The 23,908-nt window shown below is 46.6% G+C and overlaps 1 protein-coding gene across 17 annotated transcripts in view; it reads right to left on the bottom strand.

Annotated features, from left to right (window-relative positions):
* Positions 1-749: 749 nt before the first annotated feature.
* Positions 750-23,908, bottom strand: part of SH3KBP1 (SH3 domain containing kinase binding protein 1) — a 341,435-nt gene continuing 318,276 nt past the window's right edge. For 13 of the 17 annotated variants that reach the window (XM_059050822.2, XM_067023819.1, XM_059050824.2 and 10 more), the window contains 5 exons: positions 14,532-14,641; positions 10,907-11,035; positions 6,012-6,280; positions 2,942-3,005; positions 750-1,800 (listed from right to left, as the gene is read on the bottom strand). In XM_059050822.2, coding sequence (XP_058906805.1) covers positions 1,759-1,800; positions 2,942-3,005; positions 6,012-6,280; positions 10,907-11,035; positions 14,532-14,641 — 614 coding nt within the window. In that variant the 3' untranslated portion in view covers positions 750-1,758. The remainder of the gene's footprint in view (positions 1,801-2,941; positions 3,006-6,011; positions 6,281-10,906; positions 11,036-14,531; positions 14,642-23,908) is intronic. The other 4 variants (XM_059050826.2, XM_067023820.1, XM_059050823.2 and 1 more) reach the window with 1 other exon arrangement.

Genomic DNA, 23,908 nt, shown 5'->3' with positions numbered 1-23,908 from the left:
GAAAGGCAGTATGTCCAGATACGAGAGTGAAGGGTATGAGGCTTCTTTCTTTACACACTCCCTTCCCTTAAGTGTGCCATCACCCTGGAACCGCACCTGGAAGACCAGGATGTCCGGGGCTCTGTAAATACTCTGGAGGAAACAGCAGCCTCTGGCAACAAGGTTGAATAAGTAGGTGAGAGGAAGGCGAGGAAAGGGAGAGAGGCAGAGACATTCATTTGTAATACTTTCGATGATCAAGAACGTGTGATTTTTTTTTTGCATCATTCCTTCAGTGTTATCAATTCTCATTCTTTGTGGTTGTACAAATCTACTCATATTTAGTAGTTTCGCTCTAAAACTCAGGAAATGGACAAAGCAGCTTTTTAGAAACACATAAAACACCTTCAGGGGCCATGAAGGGACCACCCCGCCACCCCCCAATCCCCAAAGTATCTTGCAATACAGTATGCTCCCCTTATTTTCTGCTAAGGATGAGAAAACAGTTACATTAATCTAAAGCTGAACTCTTCATTGGCTACAAAGATAAAGCGGACAAGCAAACACCAGTTTCCTTGGGTCGGAAAAAGCAATTCCATAAATGCAAGAGAGATCCAATGGCTACGCTTCAACAAGCGCCTCCCCCCTTTCTCTTGGACCTGAGGAAGGGGTTACAAGAGAGCAAGGCAGATGAGATCATGTGAGTACAGTTTCAACACCAGCACACACGGATAACCTAGTGCAGGAAATAATACAACTCCCCCCCAACCTTTGTTTTCATTTGCATTTTACTTTTATTTATTTTTGCTTTAATAATGCATATTCCGTTCACTCAAAAGGTGCAAAGGACAGGAAGCAGGGGTTTAACTTGGCTGATGAAAAATCAAGCAGGGGTGACATTTCTAGTTCATGAACAACCTAAACCTAGGAGAACTTAAAAGTCACAGCTGGTACCAAAGAGCACGCCCAACTTCACAGCTGTCTCCTCTTAGGACCTTTGGTTAGGCGAGAGAAGCTTTGAAAACAGTGGCCTCTAGTAGACTTTGATAAGTGACTAAAAAAAATAAATGTGTGTGTGTGTTTTTTAAATCATGGTAGCTGCATCACAAAAGCTCCAATCAAGAGGGTGGTAAAAAGAAGGCACAGATCATTGCAAATACCAGATTTTCTCTTTCTCTTTTTGTAAATATACCATCATATATAAGCTAAAATTTATCTTAGGGTGGTGGGGTTTGCTGGCAGGAGAAGGGACAGGTTGGACCTAAAATTGCATATGTAATAGACTCCTTGAGGGGGACACAGAGCGAGGCAGCTTTCCGCCTAAAGCAAAACAATGGGATGCTCGCTCCGGACTATGTGTAATACAAACACTGGGGGAATCTGTGGCAAAACACGATTAAAAAAATCATAAAATTATAAAGCTTGTAAACGAAGACTCTAAAATTACATTTTATTAATGGAAAATATCATCAAAATAGTACCACTATGGACTAAACTGCCTGAGTTTTCGTTTCGTGTGAGATCTCATAGTAAAAAAGCCTTTAGCACAATTTTCTCTGTTTAAGTCACAACCAGTGCCAGACCCAGGACTATACCATGGGGAAGAGTCTCCTCTTGGATGGAATTTGTGTTGTGCTATCAAGACTTTTGTGCTAATCTTTCAAACAGGGACATGTTGAGGCAATTTTTCATCTTTTGGCACAAGGTTATTTTGGCTGGGGCGGAAAATTTGAGTCTTGGACTTGGGATGAATAATGCGACATTTCATTTATCAAGTATTCATTTTGATTGAAGAGCTTTCTTTATGTCATTAACTTCCATCTATAAAGGAAAAACAAGAGCCGAACAAAATCACAATGAATTGGCTGGTTGGATAAAAGCTGAAAGATAAGCAACCTGGTTGATTGAAAGCAAATAATCAACCTGACAATTTGAAAGGGGAAATGGGTGAAATGACATCTGAATGAAGAGTTGATCATGATGCCAGAAGTTGACATAAACCTAAAGAATAAGCACACCAACTTGAAGTGCTAGGAAAGGGTGGATGTTTGAATTCTCAGGCTACCAGTATCCAAAATTTGTCAAAAGCAACGATACAACAGTAATTCCAGTTTCTTGGCCAGAGGGTGGAGCAGGGTGTCCTGACACACTGGACCACTTGGCAGGTTTGGAAGGCAGATGTGGTTGGGCCCAAGGGGGTGTCTATCAGCACCCGCAAAGTGATGACAAACAATTACCTATCCTTTAAGCACCATGGATCCCAGTCACCACCAAGGGCACCAACTGCTGAGTGCTGAAAGCCTACCATTTCCAACTCCTATATACTCTCTACCCTTTGGTAAAGGCTGAGTTAGATCAGAGAGAGGCTAGAGAGAGGGTGACAGAGCTCTGATGCCCTGCAGGACTGACACGGCTGTCAGGGAGAAGTAAAGAGATAAAGAGCAAGTGCCAAGTGTGGCCGGCTGTGGTCCTTGGGGTCCCAATGGCGGCATGACAGAAGCGCCAGTGGGGTCCCCCTGGCGCCATATGCCCTCTGGCAGTTACGACAATGAGGCCTCTGAAAACTGAGGGGAACTTTTCACAGAGGAGATGTTTCAGATAAATTCCAAATGAGAAACCCAACTTGGGGCATATTTGCTAATGTCTCCCTTCCCCAAGACTTCCTGGATCCCAGGAGAGGATGTGAAGGGAGGCTCTATAGTTCTAAGAAAATTCTCACAGGAAGCGCATCGAAATTGGTAGAGAAGTAACTATCATTTCTTTTCTTTTTTTTAACACCTTTATTGGAGTATAATTGCTTTACAATGGTGTGTTAGTTTCTGCTTTATAACAAAGTGAATCAGCTATACTTATACATACATCCCCATATCTCCTCCCTCATTTATTTTCAAAATAAAGCCCGGACTCTGCTCCCACCCCCAACTGAGCCTCTCACGGGGCAACAGGACCCCAAGGGACCCACCTGCAACCGAAGCCGGATTTTCTTCTCTTCATCCAACTCTGACAGTAACTGCTTAATCTCTCGTCTGGAAAGCAAAGGACAAAGTTAAACAAAAGCCCAGACTTTCCCAACAAGAGATATGAAGTCTCTTATCATTACAAAATCCATCTGATCCTTTTACAAAGAAAGTGTGGACAGAACATTACATTATATTTTCTTTGCACGGCTATTGCTTAAAGCCTGTTGCAGATGGAAAGGCCATTATTTCTGGGCTCCCCAAATACATAGCCATCAAATAGTAGGTCTGAAATGACCTTTGAAATCCCTTAGTGCAAATTTCTCCTAAAAGAAGATGGGGAAACTGAGGCCCAGAGAGGTGGCCTGACTTGCCCAATGACGACACTCCAGGTATCCAGGCTCATATTCGGTCATCTTCCCTCTAACTAGTCCTTTATTACAGAATCACTGGTCTTTACATGGACTTACATAATAATATTCATTGCAGACATTTTTACCACTCGATATATATTTCTTTTATTTTCACGGAGTTTTACATTACTGAAAGGTTAGTGGCAAGTTTTCAGACATTCTCAAAAAATCGTGCAAATAGTAACACCCGAAAACTTGGAGGTAAAAGAACTGAACTAACGATATGGTAATCATGTCATAGAGAAAGCAGACACGAGTTAGATCACACTGTCCAGTGCCCTTCCCAACAGTAAACAATGAAGTAGAACAAAACTAATCATCTTGCAAACTCATGCTCTACACTTAGGACACTGCAACCATCCTAACTCTGGTCAGAGAGCTGTACTCCATTTTAGGGTAATAGACACTCCATTTTACGCATACGTTTTTATAAACTGGACTGGAAAATCAAAAAACAAACACCGCAGAACCAGCACAATAAACAAGGTAGACATTATATGTAGCATTTGCTCACTTCAGATGAGCACCATGATGGTCCCTGCACTTGGGTCAGTGTCCCAGCAATGCTGTCAACACGTTGGGTTCTCTGACATTAACCACCTGTGCTGCGTTCCTGCATTTATTCAAGCACACGCTATGCTCCAGCAGTCCAGGTTGGGGAGTTAGCTGGGGAGGGAGGTGTGAAGAAAGTCACTAAGTCTTGAACTAGTAAAAAAGGGTCCGTCTACGAGGAGGGAGGAAGATGGGGGAGTTGGTGGAGAAGAGCCAGGACAGAAGCAGGGAGGTGAGAACTGCATGTTTGGGGATGAGGGGAGTCAGCACAGACTTGAGCCAAAGCCTGAAAGGAAAGTGACCTCAAGAGCTAAGGTGGGAGACTGGGGGGGACCCAGTGCTCCTGGGCATGAAGGCCAAGCTGAGGAAGGCTGTGAAGGGCAGGCCTTGGATAGGGGCCACTGTGATGTCTGATTCAAGAAGATGTTGGCTGGGGAAGGACAACTGCAGCCATCCATGCCCGGGTTCACAGTGGAGAGAGGAACAAAGGGGTGAAGTGGCCCCAAGGCACTGGCGATTCTGCACTCAAGACTCAGGCACAGGCCATTTCAGAAAAGTTCCGGGCACTTTTCAGAGCGAGGGCCCCAAGGGACGAAGCCCTGGATCCAGGAGTGTCTGACCCGTCTTGTTCAGAAGGCTGAGAACCACTGCTCTGGGATGCACTGGTGCTGTTGGGTCACCGTCCAGGCAGGGGATACCTGTCGCCTGGACTTGGATGGGGCCTTTGGGTACCCAAAGCTATACTGTGCCGGGTCAGATACGAGCTGGGGACTTGGAGGAGTTAGGGGCAGCCTGGCTGGCCCCTCAAGAGCCGCTCTAGTCCCACCCTGCGGCTCTGCATATTTATCTGATGAGCCTCTTCCAGGCAGGGGTGAGTCCAAGAGGCCCCCAATTCATATGACACCTCCAGCCTGAGTGGAACAGAAGTGAATAGAGCCACAGTACTCAAAGTGAGTTCCATGGAAGCCTTGTCCTAGAATGTTCTAGGGAAAAAAAAATGGACTCGTGATTAAGTATGTTTGGGAAACACTGCATACGTTACCCTCCATCTTCCCATGCACAGCGAAGGCTCTGAGCAGCCCTTCAGAGAAGAAAGTAACTTCGTCTAACCCAATTATTCCCCAAAGCACACAAAACACTTCAGGGCCCTCCAGCTGCAGGCGTCCTCCCAAAGGTGTGACTGTGGGTCTGTGGCCCCACTGCCCGCCACTGCCCCGGGCACCTCCCGATCCGGGCGGCCAGGCACCAGGAATGCACTGACCTGCCGGGCTGCTCCATGTGCCTGTGAACCTGCCCGTGCTGTGCCCTCTGCTGGGGTGCTCTGCTCTTGGCAATGCTAGGTCGCCTTTCGAAACCCTACTCAGGAAACACCTCGAGATGCCTCCCCCATTTCCTCCAAAAAGAGCCAACGGATCCCTAAACTCTCTGCGCCTCCGTTTATTCAGATAAGTGCCTCCTGACTTCTAATCCTTTTACGATTATTTTTTAACTGCACACAGCATCCTGGGTGATAGGCGTGTGATATTTATTTTGGCTTGCAGGTCCCTCTCCCCATCTAAGCGCCCCCTGAGGATCAGAGATGCGGAGCGCGTGTGTGCAGGAATGCACGGAGGCCGCTCGAGTCTCCTGGTGAGAACATCCTGATGAGTGTCAAGCCTCAGGTTTAAAGAGTCCCTGCATCTTTTGCATACATTGTACCCCTAAATGCAAGCCAATTCCTTCATGGGGCAGCTAACTGAAGGAATTGCAAGTTTTCTGGTGCTGGAAGAAAAGCTGGCTGTTGCGATTATTAAGAAGTGGTGCATGCACATACTGTGTCTTCTTCAGGGGATTTGAAGATCTTCTTTTTCGCAGCCTGCTGAGTATGTCCCTTGTAGCTGACTCCTCCCCCTATGCCCCGGCACCAGCCAGTGTGCAGCTGGCCCAGTTTACATGTGAGCTAAATGAAGCTCTTCAGGTTCACACCCCCACTCCCACCCCCGCTGCCACCATCCTCAGGGAGGCGGCCCATCCTCGAGGACAGGCTGGGCCCCAAGGTGGCAGAACCAGGCCCTGACCCGGTGGAAAGCAAGCCCTGGAGGCAGTTACAGAAGGGGCCGCAGACACTCACTTCTGCTGGTCCTTCATGGTCTCGATGATGTTCCTTAGCTCCCGGACCTGTGTCCTCAGCTCCTCCACGGCCGCCTGGCTGCTGGCCGGAGGCTCCATCTTTGGTTTTCCTTCCGCGCCAAACAGAGACGGGGAGTTGGCTCTGTGTCCAACTGTTCCCAAAGAGGACGACAGGGGAGAGGATGCTGCTGAGGACAGAGGGGCCGGCCCGCCACTGCCCGCAGCCATGGTCCCCGGCTTCGGCGGCAGCGAGGCTTTGTTGTCGGACACCTGTGATGAGTGAGGACAGATAGGATTCAAGCTAGGGATTCGTGTGCTGCACCTCCCCGTCCTGTTTACTCAAACCCGCTATCTACATCACCGTCTCCGCAGCCCTCCGTATACTCCACTCACTCATTCCTTCATCCACAAGCCCCCAAGGGCCTACTTGATGCAGGCATCCCCTTATGAATTTTAAATTTGACCACCTTTCTGAACAGGTAGTTCCTGACTGGTTTAATGTACACATCCAGAGGCCCATGTACCCGCTAGGCTCTGCAAACCCTGAAATGAGTAAAACATTTTCTTGGCCCTCAAGGAGCTTAGAACTCAGTGAGGTGCAGACAGACAGACCAACCAACACACTGTAGATGAGGGGGGAGCGTGCATACAGGGAGGGAAGCACACAGCACCGCAGGAGTATATACAGAATATAAATACAGAACATACAGAAGGGACAAAGCATCCCAGAGGGAGGGCATCAGGAAGGAGCCGACAGCCTCATCCTGGAGGAGGACCAGGAGGTGGTCAGAAAAGAGTAAGCGGGGAGGGGGCGGGGGGGAAGTTGTAGGGGAGGGAATGCGCTGGGAGAGGCCTGGAGACCCGAGAGTGAACTGCATTCACGGGAAGCCAGAATGTCAGGGGGGCAAGAGAGAGGTAGGGCGCACACAGGGGGCTTGTAGAAAGGGTTAAAAAGATTGCCTGCTGAGTTCAAGATCACTGTGGCTGCAGAAGGGCTGAAGGGCTGGTGGGTCTGGAGGTCTAGACAATTGCTAGGAGACTCTCATATAGTTAAAGCTAAAAATGGTGAGGGTTTGACTCAGGCAGCGGCCAAGAGGATAGAGAGAAGACAGATTTGAGAGATGCAGCAATGGCAGGCTCATCCAACCAAGAGACGCAGTCCCTGACCTCCCAGAGCAGACACCCCAAGGCCAGGAGGATGTGGTCCTGGACAGGCCGTAGTGGGTGAGAAGGAAGTACGGATCAAGGGCCATGGATGGGGATGGAGGAAGGAGGCATTAAGGTTGACCCTTTCATGGGAGGAAGAACAGACCGAAGGCCCAAACAATGATCTCAGTTTTGGACACATGGAATTTTAGGAGCCTGAGGGATGGCCAAGGGGGAAGGCCAATGGGCAGAGCCAATGACTGAAAAAGTGAGTTGGGCCAGACAAATCACCAGAGGAAGCACAAGCCATGGGGGTGGATGACAAAGAAGGAGAAGAGGCGCAATGACAGAACCTGAGGAAGCCCCAAGTTGAAGAGGTGGAGGGAGAGGGGAGAGCCCTTGGGGACTGGGACAGAGTGCTGAGAGAGGGGATGGAGCCAGACCAGGAGAGGGCCTGGGTCATGGAAGTCCCCTGGAGGAGTTACCAGAGGATGCTGAGAGGAGAATTAGGGGGGAGCCCATTTGGTGGAGCCAAGGGAGACTGAAATCTGATCAAGCAGGCAGGTGAGTGCCTGCATGGGACATGAGGGGCGTGGCCTGCAAGTTTAGAACTCTCTTTCCAAACACTCAGCTGAGGCAAGAAGATGGGAGAAAGGGGGACAGTGTTCGTGAAGAAGCCTCAGGAGGAGACAGGATCAAGGAAGGGTTTTGCTTGCTTTCAGAGATGGGGGAGACCCTGAGCTGGGATGTATCTTGAGGGTAAGAGCCAAGGCTGAAGATGGAGGAGGCAGGCAGGGGAGGCCTGATGGAGAAGCGTCCCGAGGGGGCCTGGAGGGTACAGGGAACACGCCGGTCATCACGGGCGGGGGGACACGGGCACACAGCAGGCCTAGGAGAGGCGGCAGCGGCGAGGGAAGGTGAGATCACAGGTGGCGTGTGGTGGATGGGGGCAGGTAGTAAGCAGACGGGACATTGAGGGGTGAAGCGGGGGAGGGGAGGGAGCTGAGGCTGCCGGCGCCCAGGGCGGGAGCCAAGACGGGGCTGGGTTGGCACAGTGAGGAGGCAGAGTCTGGATTCAGGCTGTGCTACAGGGAGAAACTGGGCAGAGTCAGCCAGAAGCAGATGGGCCATCATTCCCAGCCTTCCTGCTCGCCTTTTCTCTGCCAACTTATCATTGAGGAAAATCACTTTCTGCTGCCAGGGAGAGCGATCCACCATCCTGTGCTTATTGTTAGCAGGAGTCACAGTCAGAGGGGCGAGGGACTGACATTTACGGAGCGTTGGTTATATGCCGGACGCTGGCTGGACAACTGAAATAAGGATTAGTTGGCACACAGGCTTGTAGGAGCAGGAAACTGAGGCTTAGGGATGCGGCTGAGAAATCCCCCACGTCTCACAGCTCATAAGCGGCAGAACTGAGACTCAATTCCCTCCCCATCAGCTGGACCCTCAAGAAGATTCATGCTCTCCTGGCCTGATTTCCTCCGCTTCTTTTCTATTCCCGGGTTCATACTTTTCCCCATTTCCCACCTTGCATTCTCACACACCTCCCTCAGCCCACGGGTGTCCTCACACTGACTGACTTCCAGGCACTTTTTGAATCAACGCTTCTCTTTGCATTTCCTACGTGACTTGCTCTCCCGTCCCATTTCAGCTAACAAGCACTTGTTATAAGCCCTCACAGAGCATAGGCCACCAAATGTCCTGATCAAATTAGTTCAGGTGGAATTTCTAGAAGCAGTAAACAACAAGACATGACAACTCCAGGCAAGTGAAACAGGCTAATGGGGTAGAACAGAGCAACTCAGAAACGTGATGAGCCACTGCCCACCAGTAGATGTCACTATAGAGACACCCTAGGGACGTCGGAGAGGCTGCATCTATAGGCATTCCTATGGTCACCGGAAAAAACGGATCTAAATCCAATTTCTGTAAATGGAAGCCTTTTATAAAGGAAGACTGCTTCCGTTTTGTGAATAATTACAATCGATCTGTTTTATAGGATCATATTTTTGCTGACTATATCAGATTTTTAAGAAAAGCTATACATGTAAATTCTTAAATCTATTAGAAGAAAATTCCACATCACCTTTCTTTGTGTTAATTCGTGCTTCGAGTGCTTTAAAAATGACTTCCATTTTCTGCTTTTAGACAGAAGGCAGCTGCTAATGTTTACAGAAAATAATTCCTATTGATTGGGTTCTCGTAGCACGAGAAAATGGAATTTTATAATCTTACTTCACAATCATAGGATGAACAGATCTTGTACAGGGTACCCTTCAAAAGCCACATGCAGTTGCTAAACAATGTGTTCTTTGTTCCTCACAAGTCAATAATAAAAGAGCTATACCATCCCCTGGGTGTGCAATGAAATTGATGTTTTTAAACATTTTAAACATTAAAATGACTATAAATTTATCCTAATAAATGAATCCAAAGGAGCTTTTCTTTAAGAAATCCCATTAGTTATTCAAATTTATGAACTGCCAACCATAATTTGTGACACCACCAGTTTTGAACATAAAAGTCACAATCTGTGGGGCTTCCCTGGTGGCGCAGTGGTTGAGAGTCCTCCTGCCGATGTAGGGGACGCGGGTTCGTGCCCCGGTCCGGGAAGATCCCACATGCCGCGGAGCGGCTGGGCCCGTGAGCCATGGCCGCTGAGCCTGCGTGTCCGGAGCCTGTGCTCCGCGATGGGAGAGGCCACGGCAGTGAGAGGCCCGCATAAAAAAAAAAAAAGTCACAATCTGTGGGCAGAGGGCACAGCATTTAATATATTTAATGTAGTCTTTCTAGACACCTCTAGGTTTTTGTTTTCTGGGGTACGCAGGCCTCTCTAGGTTTTTGTTTTCTGGGGTACGCAGGCCTCTCACTGTTGTGGCCTCTCCCGCTGCGGAGCACAGGCTCCGGATGCGCAGGCTCAGCGGCCATGGCTCACGGGCCCAGCTGCTCTGCGGCATGCGGGATCCTCCTGGACCGGGGCACGAACCCGCATCCCCCGCATCGGCAGGTGGACTCTCAACCACTGCGCCACCAGGGAAGCCCCACCTCTAGGTTTTTAAAGTTGTTTTGGTTCTTGTGATGGTGGTGGTGGTGGTGGTGTGTGAGCGCATTGTATGTGTGTGTGTGTGTGTGTGTGTGTGTGTGGTTGACGGTATGAAGAAGAGATGAAACCACAAGAGAAAACATGGGATTCTGCCCAGTTTTGGAGACTCACATTCCTTAGGGATTTTGATTACCAAAGTAATCACTGTCACCAAAGAATGACAAAAACTTGTGTTGCCTGTTGCAATGGACTGAATGTGTCCTTCCAAAATTCATATGTGAAATCCTAACCCCCGCTGTGATGGTATTGGGAGATAGGACCTTTGGAAGGTGATTAGGTCATGAGGGTGGAGCTCTCATGAACGGGGTTAGTGCCCTTCTAAAAGGGACCCCAGAGAGCTCTCTCACCCTATTTCCTCCCTGTGAGGACACAATGAGAAGCTGGCAGTCTACAACCCCGAAGAGATCCCTCGTCAGAACCTGAACATGCTGGCACCCTGATCTTGGGCGTCCAGCCATCAGAAATGTGAGAAATAAATTTCTATTGTTTATAAGTCACCCAATCTATGGCGCTTTGTTTTAGCAGCCCCACATGACTAAGACATCTGTTTATCCTTGTTTGGTTTATAACTCATCATCAGAGCATACACGTAAAGGCAGGGATCCCGTGCTGTCGGGACACCCTCGCCACGCCTGGCCACTCACTTGGGATATGGTAACAGTCTTTGAAGTTTTCTTTGACGCGTCCGCTCCTCTGTGTGCAAGTGAAACGTGTTCTTCTTTATCTTCTTCAGGACTTGGGGAGTCAAAGATATCAGGGCTTGAAAGGGAAGACTAGATAAAGCCAAAAGAAAATGCTCTTGTCAGAATTACACCTTAGCTGACATAGCTTTTGTTAACATAATGCAGTGTGCCTTTCAAAGCACTTGACACTTCTATTTTGTTTGTCTCCTCATTATAACCACGAGGCAGAAAGTGTGCTATTATCTGTGTGCTAGAGAGAGTGGCAGAACTGGGACTAAGATTTCCTAGACCAGGGATCTTTCTTTCTATGGGATCTTTCCACTGATGCCCGTTGGTCATTTCATCCATGTGAGCATCTGTCATCCATCTTTTCCTACTCAGAGCCTCCCTCTTTTTTGTAAACATTTGCTGCCGTGTGCCAAGCACTCAGCTTGGTACTGAACTTAACAGTGACATGCCAGACATGGTCCCTGCTCTCACAGGGTTGACAGTCCAGTGGGGAAGGACACACAGGTGGAGAGGAAGCTGCCTCTAACCTGCCTCTCCTCCATTCTCTCCTGATCCTTTTCCAGAGCCACCAGGTCTACCGCAGAGTGAAGTGTCTAAAAGGACTTGTCTGAGAGGAAACCATTTCCGGGGGCAAAGGATCACTATCCCTGCGGATCAGTGACCAGTGTTTCTGCAGCCCCAGAGAACAGCCCTGCCTGCCAGCACAGCAAGCTCACGTCTAATTTGGTGCCTGCTGCTAAAACGCTGCCCTCATTGCTGTGGACAATCATTATCCATTTTGGATTCCATCTTTGCTAAGGTGTACTTACAGAATGGCAGCATCTCTTGGTAAAATATGGGGATAACACTCCTACTCTTTCTGCCTCGCTGTGGAGATCAAAAGCTGGATGAATGTAAATCAATTCACTGGAATCACTTGGTCAAAAATGATTACTGTACTAGAATTTCCCTATTTTAGGACAAAGCAGAGGAAAATAAGAGTTCCTGTGGCAAGGAATCTTTTTAAACGAAGACTCTTCCAGAGATATCTTTAGGTGAGCTCATAATCAGCCTTACCTCTATGCTTTCTATCCCTGTGGTGGGAAAATAGTAATATTTAGAATCACTGCTTGGCACCATTATAGAAAAAAAATCATACTTACAAATACTGTTTGTTTTCTTCTGTTTACTTACTAAGCGATACATGTAGGGAATTTTAAAGCAATGTTTTAAAATGAAAAGGTCTTGTTTGTTAATCTTCATTTAATCTGAACATCCAATTACCTAGAATAACACCCGCCTCCAACCAAGCTTTCTTTTAATCTAAGCTTAACTACCTTACAGTGCCTGTATCCTTTCATTTTGAGATTTTATTCCAAAGGCAGTTTCCTCCTACATAACCTCTGATTCATGAGCTGCCAATCAAAGCTTGCTCTTTGAATTTGATAAACATAAACAGCTCAAACTAGGTTGAGAGGCCCCAGGATGGGCAGTCATGACTAATGTATTTCCTCGATCATTCCCTCCAATGGCCTTTTAGGAATATGTCCACATCCACCAATCCCATTTTGCTATGAAAAACCTACAGGTGCTAACAGGAAGAAAAGTAAACATGAATTCAATGTACATATCCATATGGGGATGGAGAGCAATGAAGGGAAGCGAGTACAGTAATTATACTTCTTTAAAGCACAAATGTATCCTGCTGTTTTAAGTCCACGAGTAAAATTGTTCCATATCAAATGTCAAACTTTGAGCCACCGTTGCCATAAGCTTCCTGCGGTCAGGGACCATGTACCTCTTATTCCCAGTTGCAGCCTTGGTACCTGGCACAGAGCTTAGCCTATAGGAGATGCCCATCAGTATTTGTTGAATGAGTGAATGAATCAATGTGTAATCTAAAAGTGCAGAGAAGATGAGATGCCTTTACCAGGTCTCCCCCCAAATATATACCAACTCCCAGACATAGGATGTAGGGACCAAGGGTGGGATGGGGGGTGGTAATTCAAATTTCTCTGTATTTAATTCTGATGCCTCAAGGCCCTCTAGATCTTGAAAAGTTAGGAAGGATTTGATAAACATAGGAAGGATTTGGAAGGGAAACAAAAATGATGAAGGATTTATAGAGAAGATATGGGAGGTCGGATTAAAAATTTAAATACAGAGATACTAAGAAGCAATTAAATAGGCTGTGTGTTTATGAGGTGTCTGGGAGGGTGTGGACAGGTAAGAGGAAAAGGGGAAAGAAGGTGGTATTGACACAGTACTCTATATAAGAGTGAAAAAGTAAGCCACTGTTTCAAGTCTTTCTCCCCCAAAGATGGCAATACACAGATATGTTTCCTATAAAGAGGAAATATAGGATGACTCAAACCACACTTCGAGACCCAGTGGATACGAGAGAAGAGGTTCAAAGGAAGTGGCATTCTTTTTCTTCTAAATGATGACCCCTTAGGTAGAGTTAGTAGAAAGTGTCCTGAGAAACCTGAAAAAGGTCAATTCCCTGGTATCTGAGTGAAGGTCCTAAGGCCTTAGTCCTGCATTCCCAGCAAGGACAAGGCAATTCGATACATAGAGATAAATAGATAGACAGACAGAGATATACACACACACATACACTGCTTACAGAAGCACCAAGATTTTTCTACAATGACATTCACTTCAGTGTTTATGATGAATGGAAACATAAATGTCCAGTGACAGTGCACTGGCTAGATAAACGCTCATATATTCCCAGGCTAGAACTCTAGGCAGCCATTCACTGTGATGTGAGGGAAGGATGTGTAATGACAGCGGGAAGGTGTACAATGTAAGGGGGAAATGCAACTTCTAAAGCCACGTGTTCTGTGTGATCCCATTTTTGAAGAAATAAAGGATATACAGCAAGAGGTTAACAGTTCTTAGCTTGGGGGAGTAGGATTACTTACTTATTTCTATTACTTTCTTCTTTATGCATTTCGTGCTTCAAATTTGGTACAATAAATGTGTTACAGGTTTCTAATAAGAAACAAAGTTATTCAAAATGACCCAAACAAAAACTTCTACGGGTTATCCGGAGCGTTCTGACTGTTGTCTCCTGCATGACCAGGTGCCTCGTACGTTTAAAACCCATCTCCCTAAAGGTCTGTGCGGGGTTCCGTGGAGGGATGCCAAGGACGGAGCTTTGAGAGAAAAAGGCTGGGCCACTGCCGAGTGCTGTAGAGCGGCAGATCCTTTTCTTTTGCTTTTTTTTTTTTTTTTTTTTTTTTAAAGTAAAGTTCTCTTTTGTTCACAGACCAAACCATCCTTGCTCTCCTTTCCCACCAGAAAACATGCCATTTTGTTCTTACCAATTTCATTTCGGGTTCAAATAAGAATCAGTCTGGAAGGAGAGAGAAGGAAAGTGGGACTAGGGGTTCCCCACCTTGCTGGCAGATACACAGAGAACAAAAAGAAAGAAACACTGCTTGATTCCAGAAGACTCTCTTCTGGTCAGCAGCGTATCTCATGACCTCCCTCTCCCAGTGTGTCCTCGAATCAGCTGCTTGCAGAACAGTCCTTAGCTAGAGTCCCCGATCTTTCCTGCCTTCCAGCTGTCGGGAAGCGAGGAGGCACTTACGGACGTCAGGGACTGGGACGGAGGCCTCCTCCCCGTGGCTTTCGGTCTGCTTGTGGTTGGGTGACTGAGTTTCTCAGTAGATGACACCACGGAATCAAACCCTTCTAGGTCTAAAACAAAAGTAAAACAGACTTTTTAAAGAGCATCAGGAGGAGTAAGGGAAGGTTCTTATAACGTGCCATAAGCACCTCTTTTCCTTAATAATCATCCTTTAGGTCTGGATTATGCTTCATCATTTATGAAGGCTGTTTACATCCTTTGGTTATCCCATCAACGTGATTCAAACTGAATGAAAGAAATCACCTCCTCCTCGGTCTAACAAGCTATTATAGAGGAAAGAGAATCGTGATTCTTCTTTCTCCCTTCAACAGCTATACTCATAAATCTTTAAAAGCTACAGAAAGATGAGTAAAGGAGGAATCCTCTTTCTTCCACAAATCCAAGTTCATTTTGGTAGATAAAACATTCTTGCAGTCACAATACAATAAGCAGTTATCTCAAGGTACAATATCCTTGCGCAAGTGAATGCTGGTCGTTGATTCCAGAAGACAAGAGAGGGTAGCCTCCTTCTCTGGCTGTACCGCAATACTCTGACCATCACCCTACCATTAGATTCTTAACCCCCTGGAGATGGAGAGCAAGCTTCTGTTTCTCCAGATGACTCACAGAGTCCCGTACCACTCTGTTTGCAGAAGCAGTGCTCAATGGAGACAATACCTTCTTCAGTCATCAGTCTGCTCACTCACTCACTCCATTATGATTGAGCAACGACTCTGTGCCACACACAGAGCTAGACACTACGGCTACCCCAGTGAGCACGGCAGAAACGAGCCTGTCCTCAGAGAGCTCCCATCTCTGTGACTGACATCTCAGATGAACGGAGCATCTTTCAGCCAGACCGTCACTGCACCTGACATGTGTCCAGGAGGAAGGCCTTTGCCTTCACTTTGCCAGCTCCTTCAACAAATGATCGGGCCAAGGGAGCCACCTGGTCCTACAGCGTTCTGGAGATTTACAAACCAAGTGTAGATCTGTGTATGATGCACAGAGAGGGATGGCTGGCAGACAAGGGCAGACCCTGAGACTCATTACTGCTGGTGAATGGGGACACGCCATCTCTTCCTGACAGGGAGACTGCTTCATCCGCCATGCCAGGCGCTGCCTTCCCAAACCGGTCCCATTCTCCCTCCTAACAGAGCCCTGGTTTTGCTTCAGGACAATGTGCCCAGCAGAGGCACGTCTGGTCTAAGCCAATGATGGCAATCCTGTTCCTCTTTGCCTGTGATTGGTTTAGATACCTCTAAACTAATTTAGATACCATGTAGCCCAATTTGGATCACTGAGAAATAAAAGGAAGTCTACTGAGAGCCACTGGGAAAGAGATTTCCTCTCTGTCTAGAGAGAGGCAAGTGAGGCGAAGGTCATTTGTGTTGCTGCTTCCTCTTCCCTCCTGCTTGGGAAGCTGTTGTGTAAGAATAGGATGCCTGGAGCTGTGGATAGACTTAGTGTCCTTATAAGAAGAGAAGGAGACTAGTGCCCCCTCACCTCCTCCACCATTTGAGGACGCAGCAAGAAGACAGTGCCTGTGAACCCAGAAGAGGGCCCTCAACAGACACAGTATCTGCTGGTGCCTTGAACTTGGCCTTCACAGCCTCCAGGACTGCAGGAAATACATGTCTGCTGTTTAAGTTCTGTTATGACAGACCTGGCAGACTAAGACAGGCGTGAATTCTGAGCTAGGTTGTCTGGGTTCAACTCCCAGCTCCACCACTAGCCGCCACCTGTGTATCTGGCATGTTTCTAGCCTCTTCCTGTTACTTCTCGCGGCAGTAGTTTTCAGCCTTTTTCCTGCCACTGTGCAAATGACTAACACATGAGATGGATGCTCTTGGAGCTCTTGAGGATAGCAGAGCAAAACAAATGGTAAGAGTTTGGGTGACTGACCGCCCCAATGAGCCACTCACCCACCCTGAATGACCAAGTGTCCAGGCTTCTCACTGTGTGAAATGAACAGCCCCTGAAATAGTTATTTCAGCTAATTTTAGTCAGATATTCTTTATTTGTAACTGAAAACATCTTAAACTGCCGTAATTGCAAATATGCTGGCTCAGGACCGAAAAGATAAAAATGATGTGTGTTTTTCTTCCCTCCTTATTTTGGGGACAGCTCTTTTGTTGAGGTTTATCATACATGGTCTGGCCGTGTGACAGCTTTGTTCTATTAATGAACAGTCAGGCATTGTCTGCAAACTACTTCCTTTAGTGGAAATATGAAAAACCAAGCACAAGTCAGTGGTCAGGACAAACCATTACATTACACCTCGGATTATATTACTTGACTTTATTTCAGCACCTGGTTAATGAATGCTTACTCAACATGAACTCATTTTATCAGGGCGAAGCAACTGTAACCAAAGGTTAACTCTCTGAAGAGACAGCACAAGAAAAGTATCAGTAGTGCTCTGAGGCCAAGGAGCCAATGAGCACCGAGCACCAGAGTGAGGCTCCTGAAAAGGGCCCCATCTGGCCAGCCAGCTCACAGAGGCTCGGGGCAGGCCTCTCTAGAGCCCGTTCACTGGCCTGACCCTCTCAGGAGCCTTCCCTTTAAGAGAATCTTATTTTCCTAAAAGATTCCCCTTGAGACCCCACGCCAGGACTCACCTCTACCAATTCTATGTTGTTTGGAATTGAAATTCCCAATTACACACTTGGATTGACAACAAAAGCCATTATCTGACATTAATGTCCCCCCAAGTAATTTTTTAAAATCGACTTTTCTCTGATTACAAAAGTAATACGTGCACAATGCACAATTTTAAAAAGCCATAAAATGGTAACAACAAAACAAAGTCAACTATAATCTTGCCACACTGAGACGAGTACTATTAGTATTTTGGTATATTTCCCTTCAGGCTCTTTTCTATAAATAGATAGCCTAGTTCACATGATATGTAGTATTTCGTTCTGCTTATTTCACTCAACATTATATGCCATGACGCTAAAAATCCTTCATAAATATTTTGATTGTTGTAGAATCTCCTATTGCATTGCAATTCATGATTTAGTGAATCAATCCCCTATCGTTGGGTAATTGTTTTCAAATCATTCCCCCTCTCTGTTGTTCTTTTTTTTTTTTTTTAATTAAGGAAAAGCACTGCACAAATATCCTTGCATGCACTCTACATCCGTTGAGATTAGCGGGTTCCCCAGCTGGGCCCTGGAAGTAGGGAATAAGACCCAGGGCAGGGAGGTCTGCTGGTGGAGAGGTGGGTGTGAGGGGGGTGGAGGACACGAAGCACACGGGGCTGGGGACGGAGTGTGCCAGTGCTGAGGGCCTTGGCTGGGCGCTGCCAGGGGCTGAGACCGACCACCTAGGTCATGGCTCCATCCTGGAAACAGAAGCCAGCTCAGGAGGCAAAACCGGAGCAGGCTGAAGTGATGAAAGAACAATTAAAGGCCTGCTGGCTCCGGTTCTGCACCTTGGCTGCAGAGTGGAGCCATCTGGACAATTAAAAAAAAAAAAGCTCCTGCCTGGATCCCACCCTGGGACTGACTGGATTAGTCTGGGGCACCGTCTAGGGCAGGGCAGGCTCTCCGTCTCCCCAGGTTTATTAGTTTGTTAGTAGCAGCCACGTGCAGAAGCGCTGCTCCAGAAGAGGCTGGGGCTGGGGAGGGACAAGCCAGGACTTGACCACGCGGAGGAGAGGAGAGGGCGCCGGGGCCAAGGGCCATCAGGTGAGTGGCAGATGTCCCAGGTCCAGGCCCGGTGAGGCATCAGCAGCAAGGCTCCTCACAGGCTTGGGTCCCCTGCCGACCTGGTGTGTGAGCAACGGAGGCAATCAAGTGGCAACCAAAGGCTTGGGTGACCACTGGTGACAAGTCAGAAACATGGCGGCTGGAGTGAGAAGGCGGCACTCGAGGGGGCGGAGCATGCAGAGCGGGGCTGGGGAGGGGAGTGGATGGGATGGCCGCAGGCCCCCCTTAAGATGGACTCAGCACATCCCCTGATGTGCAGGGACAGACAAGGTCGCACCCAGGAGACTTCTGCTGGACTCCATCTGGGCTCCCTCCCCACCCTCCTGGGCCCCCTGAAATAGTGAACTCCCAGGGGGAGCTGAGGGTCTGACAACATGTGAGACAGGGGTCTCTCCTAGATCACACTTTCGAAATGACTCAGAGGTGGCCTGGTGTCTGTGTGACGCACTTAAGACTGTGAGCCCAGGAGGGCAGGGACCCATCTTTGCGCTCTCATAGTCTAGCGCCTTCCTGGGGCAAACATGCTTGACATTCTGTGAATGAAGGAACAAATGAACACGCTCACGAATGAACCCACTCTCTCAAGAAAGAACTCTGATTGCAGGCGTGCAGCTTACAGAGGTGGCTGCTAGCGGGTGGTGAGGCAGCAGCTTCAGGGTGGAAGGCAGCCTTGTATGCCAGGGCTGCAGAGAAAGCCTGGCCGGCCCAGTTCGGTTCACTGGCTGAGGTCTGCACTAAAAAGCCCTGCACATGCTGAAGCCTGGCCGCACTCAGCGAGCACACTCAGCCAGAGTCTCCATGACAGATGGCCCAGAAGACTGCCTCGTCTCTGTCACTCAAGAGTACGAGGAGAGGGACTTCCCTGGTGGCTCAGTGGTTGGGAATCCGCCTGCCAATGCAGGGGACACGGGTTCGAGCCCTGGTCCGGGAGGATCCCACATGCTGCGGAGCAACGAAGCCTGTGCGCTGTGGCTGCTGAGCCTGTGCTCTAGAGCCCACGAGCCACAACTACTGAGCCCACGTGTCACAACTACTGAAGCCTGCGTGCCTAGAGCCCGTGCTCTGTGGCGGGAGAGGCCACTGCAGTGGAAGGCCTGCACAAGGCAGTGAGGAGTGGCCCCCCGGCTCGCCACAACTAGAGAAAGCCCGTGCGCAGCAACAAAGACCCAACACAACCATAAATGAATGAATGAATGAGTGAATAAGTAAGTAAGTAACTAACTAAATAAATAAAAGAGTAAGAAGAGGGCCGAGTCCTGCAGGGGAGCCACACTCTTAACCTCCTCATGCAGACTCAGCTACATTGAACTTTCTATATTTGAGCTCATAAAAAACACTTTTGGGAAACAACAAACAAAACCAAAGTGCCGGAAAGAAAAAGACACACCAAGGGTGAGGTCACTTGATGAAAAGGGAACCTCAGACTTTGAACTTCGACTCACTTCTGCTTTCTGACAGCGAAGGGGAAACTCTTCAGCACTGTAACGTAAATTTTCAGTGGCACAGAGCATGCTCTCATGACTGTGGTTGCAGTAGCTGAGATTAAGGCAGAATTTCCATGACTAACTCGTTGTGGTGCAAAGAAAATGTCCCAATTTTCATGGTAGTTTTGAAATGAATCAGGCTGAAACTTGATATGAGCTTTCTTGCCTGGCTAGGAATTTTTCCCCTTAATAAAAAATGGTTTTAATGCCCATAGCCAATCCAAAACTCTGAACTGGCAAATGTTGGGTGTTTTTTAAAAGTTAGTTTCACAAGGATGAGAGGCCCTTGGCTGTTCTGATACTTGGAAGACGAACCCTCTGCAGACATACAGGGATAATTCATGTTGGACACGGGGTCAGCTTGGAAAGGCCTTTGACTCTTCATGGCACACAGAGTTGCCCATTTTCCGTGAATTTCAGTCACAGCCTATTTAGTTCAATTAGAAAATGTGGGCTCATTTTCCATCAGTGGGAAGGATGGTACCAGCGACCACAGGTGACCTAAAACACATCCACTGAAAACCTGGAGGAGAAATAGTCAAAAGTCTGAGACGGGCCAGCTGTCACCAAAGGAACTGCTTGTGAGCTCCTAAATGGCTCTGTTTATTTACTGTAGCTGGCTGCTCTGGGCTTGCGAACGAGTCCTAGAATGGAAGTTTCCTACATTTGAAGACTGGCATCATCGCTCCCTCCCAATATCTCTGGAAAGCACCTCATCTCCTGCATGTCTCTGTCAAGGATCCTTAAGTCTGCTGGAACTTCTTGCTTGGAATTGCCGTAATGGATTTTTCACTCCAAGTCCTGTACCACTCCACAGGCTGGCTACCACCAGAGAGAGATGTGTAAAGTGCAGATGTGAGTATGTCCCTTCAGTGCTTTGAGTCCTTCCTGAGTACCAACGAAATCCCAGTGCCTTAGCATGGCCAACACACCTCTGTCCCTTGGGTGACTTCCTCCTCTCTCCTCCCCCTCCTTTCCGCCCTTCCCCTGGAGACATCAAGGCTTGGCCTGGCAACTAAGACCTCTTCCAAGAATGCAGACTGCACCCTAAAATGGACCTGAGCACTCCCTAGACACTCATCACACCAATCTCTGCATTTAGCACCCTGAACTAACAGTCCTTGCTGACCTATCTGTCTCCTTTACCTGCCAGGGAAGAAGCCGTGGCTCTTATCTCGGTTTTTCCCAGGCCTAGCATCATACCTGGCTTGCAGTGAGTGTTCAATAAATGATTATTATTATTATTTTTAATTTTTGTTTTTATTTCCATTTCTCTAGGAGGTGGGTCAAAAAGGATCTTGCAGTGATTTATGTCATAGAGTGTTCTGCCTATGTTTTCCTCTAAGAGTTTGATAGTGTCTGGCCTTACATTTAGGTCTTTAACCTATTTTGAGTTTATTTTTGTGTGTGGTGTTAGGGAGTGTTCTAATATCATACTTTTACAGGTAGCTGTCCACTTTTCCCAGCACCACTTATTGAAGAGGCTGTCTTTTCTCCACTGTATATCCTTCCCTCCTTTATCATAGATAAGGTGACCATATGTGTGTGGATTTATCTCTGGGCTTTCTATCCTGTTCCATTGATCTATATTTCTGTTTTTGTGCCAGTACCATACTGTCTTCATTACTGTGGCCTTGTAGTACAGTCTGAAGTCAGGGAGCCTGATTCCTCCACCTCTATTTTTCGTTCTCAAGATTGCTTTGGCTATTCGGGTTCTTTTGTGTTTCCATACAAATTGTGACATTTTTTTTTCTAGTTCTGTAAAAAATGCTAGTAGTAGTTTGATAGGGATTGCATTGAATCTATAGATTGTTTTGGGTAGTAGAGTCCTTTTCACAATGTGGATTCTTCCAATCCAAGAACATGGTATATCTCTCCATCTATTTGTATCATCTTTAATTTCTTTCATCAGTGTCTTATAATTTTCTGCATACAGGTGTTTTATCTCCTTAGGTAGGTTTATTCCTAGATATTTTATTCCTTTTGTTGCAATGCTAAATGGGAGTGTTTTCTTAATTTCACTCTCAGATTTTTCATTAGTGTATAAGAATGCCAGAGATTTCTGTGCATTAATTTTGTATCCTGCTACTTTACCAAATTCATCGATTAGCTCTAATAGTTTTCTGATAGCATCCTTAGCATTCTCTATGTATAGTATCATGTCATCTGCAGTGACAGCTTTACTTCTTCTTTTCCGATTTGGATTCCTTTTATTTCTTTTTCTTCTCTGATTGCTGTGACTAGAACTTCCAAAAGTATGTTGAATAAGAGTGGTGAGAGTGCGCAACCTTGTCTTGTTCCTGATCTTAGTGGAAATGGTTTCAGTTTTTCACCATTGAGGACGATGTTGGCTGTGGGTTTGTCATATATGGCCTTTATTATGTTGAGGAAAGTTTCCTCTATGCCTACTTTCTGGAGAGTTTTTATCATAAATGGGTGTTGAATTTTGTCTAAAGCTTTCTCTGCATCTATTGAGATGATCATATGGTTTTTCTCCTTCAGTTTGTTGATATGGTGCATCACGTTGATTGATTTGCGTATATTGAAGAATCCTTGCATTCCTGGAATAAACCCCACTTGATCATGGTGTATGATCCTTTTAATGTGCTGTTTGATTCTGTTTGCTAGTATTTTGTTGAGGATTTTTGCATCTATGTTCATCGGTGATACTGGCCTGTAGTTTTCTTTCTTTGTGACGTCTTTGTCTGGTTTTGGTATCAGGGTGATGGTGGCCTCGTAGAATGAGTTTGGGAGTGTTCCTCCCTCTGCTATCTTTTGGAAGAGTTTGAGAAGGATAGGTGTTAGCTCTTCTCTAAATCTTTGATAGAATTTGCCTATGAAGCCATAGCGTCCTGGTCTTTTGTTTGATGGAAGATTTTTGTTGTTGTTGTTGTTGGAAGATTTTTAATCACAGTTTCCATTTCAGTGCGTGTGATTGGACAAATTCTTAGAAATGCACAACCTGCCGAGACTGAACCAGGAAGAAATAGAAAATATGAACAGACCAATCACAAGCACTGAAATGGAAACTGTGATTAAAAATCTTCCAACAAACAAGAGCCCAGGACCAGATGGCTTCACAGGTGAATTCTAATAAATGATTATTGAATAAATGAACAAACAACCTTTCTGGGCTTCAGTTTTCCCACCAGAAAAAAAAGGAGAGAGTTATCTAAGCTATCAGCTTTGCAGGGTTATTCTTTTGTAAATGAGAGATTATGTGAAAACCCTTTCAAATCACTAAGGTGAAATTTTGTTTTCAGACACCATTGATGGAGTTGTGGGATTTGGGAGCAGAGATTTAAGAGCAAGTCTAACTCTTAAAAAAAAATAACCTGTGAACAAAATTTTTTTTTTAAGATTTAAGATGAGAAAACCCTAAACCCACAGGGCCACAGATACTTTCTCTACAGTGAAGAAGCATCTCAAGGTAGTCTGGAAAGGAGGAAACCTCACCCTGCATGTAAATCCTTTGACTAGTGTGGAAAATCTGTGCACACTACAAAGATGGGCCCATTATTAGGGGTCAATGAACACCTGTGTTAGCTGAGTCACCAACTGAAAAATTCTCATTTGAGCAATGATTAAATTCTGCAGGAAAATAAACCCTCCAAAATGTGTATGGATATAGCAGATTTGCTGCTGTGTTTTCATTTATCAACCAGGTGTGAAGTTTTCAAGGCACAAACTGCTGGGAGTAAACAAGTTTGGGCTACTGGTCAGCCACCCGACTCCTCCACCCTTCACACATGCGTGCTCATTCAATCCACACAAAAACCCATGCCACGCAGGCTACTCTATTCCATAGAGGAGGGAGAGATGGAAAGTCAGAGGTTAGACAACTTGAACAAGGTCACAATCAGAAAATGGCAGGGCCCACACTCAGATTCATGCTGGTGGAATTCTTTCCACTACAGAGCACTGGACAGACAGCAGGAACATTTGACCTTCCTTCTTAGCCAACTGACTGTGAATTCTGAGAACTGTTTCTACATCAAGAACAAGAAAAGATGCCAGGAAATGTAATGTGTGCACGTGTGTGCATGTGCGTGTGTGTGTGTGTGTGTGTGTGTGTGTGTGTAGAAACCACTCTATGCTCTGATAACAAGCTACCTTTGTTCTATTTTATTAAAATGTT

Source organism: Kogia breviceps, chromosome X (assembly GCF_026419965.1).
Source record: "Kogia breviceps isolate mKogBre1 chromosome X, mKogBre1 haplotype 1, whole genome shotgun sequence".
Taxonomy (NCBI): domain Eukaryota; kingdom Metazoa; phylum Chordata; class Mammalia; order Artiodactyla; family Physeteridae; genus Kogia; species Kogia breviceps.
The sequence above is the reverse complement of the archived record's forward strand: the minus strand, read 5'-3'. Positions and strand labels throughout refer to the sequence as shown.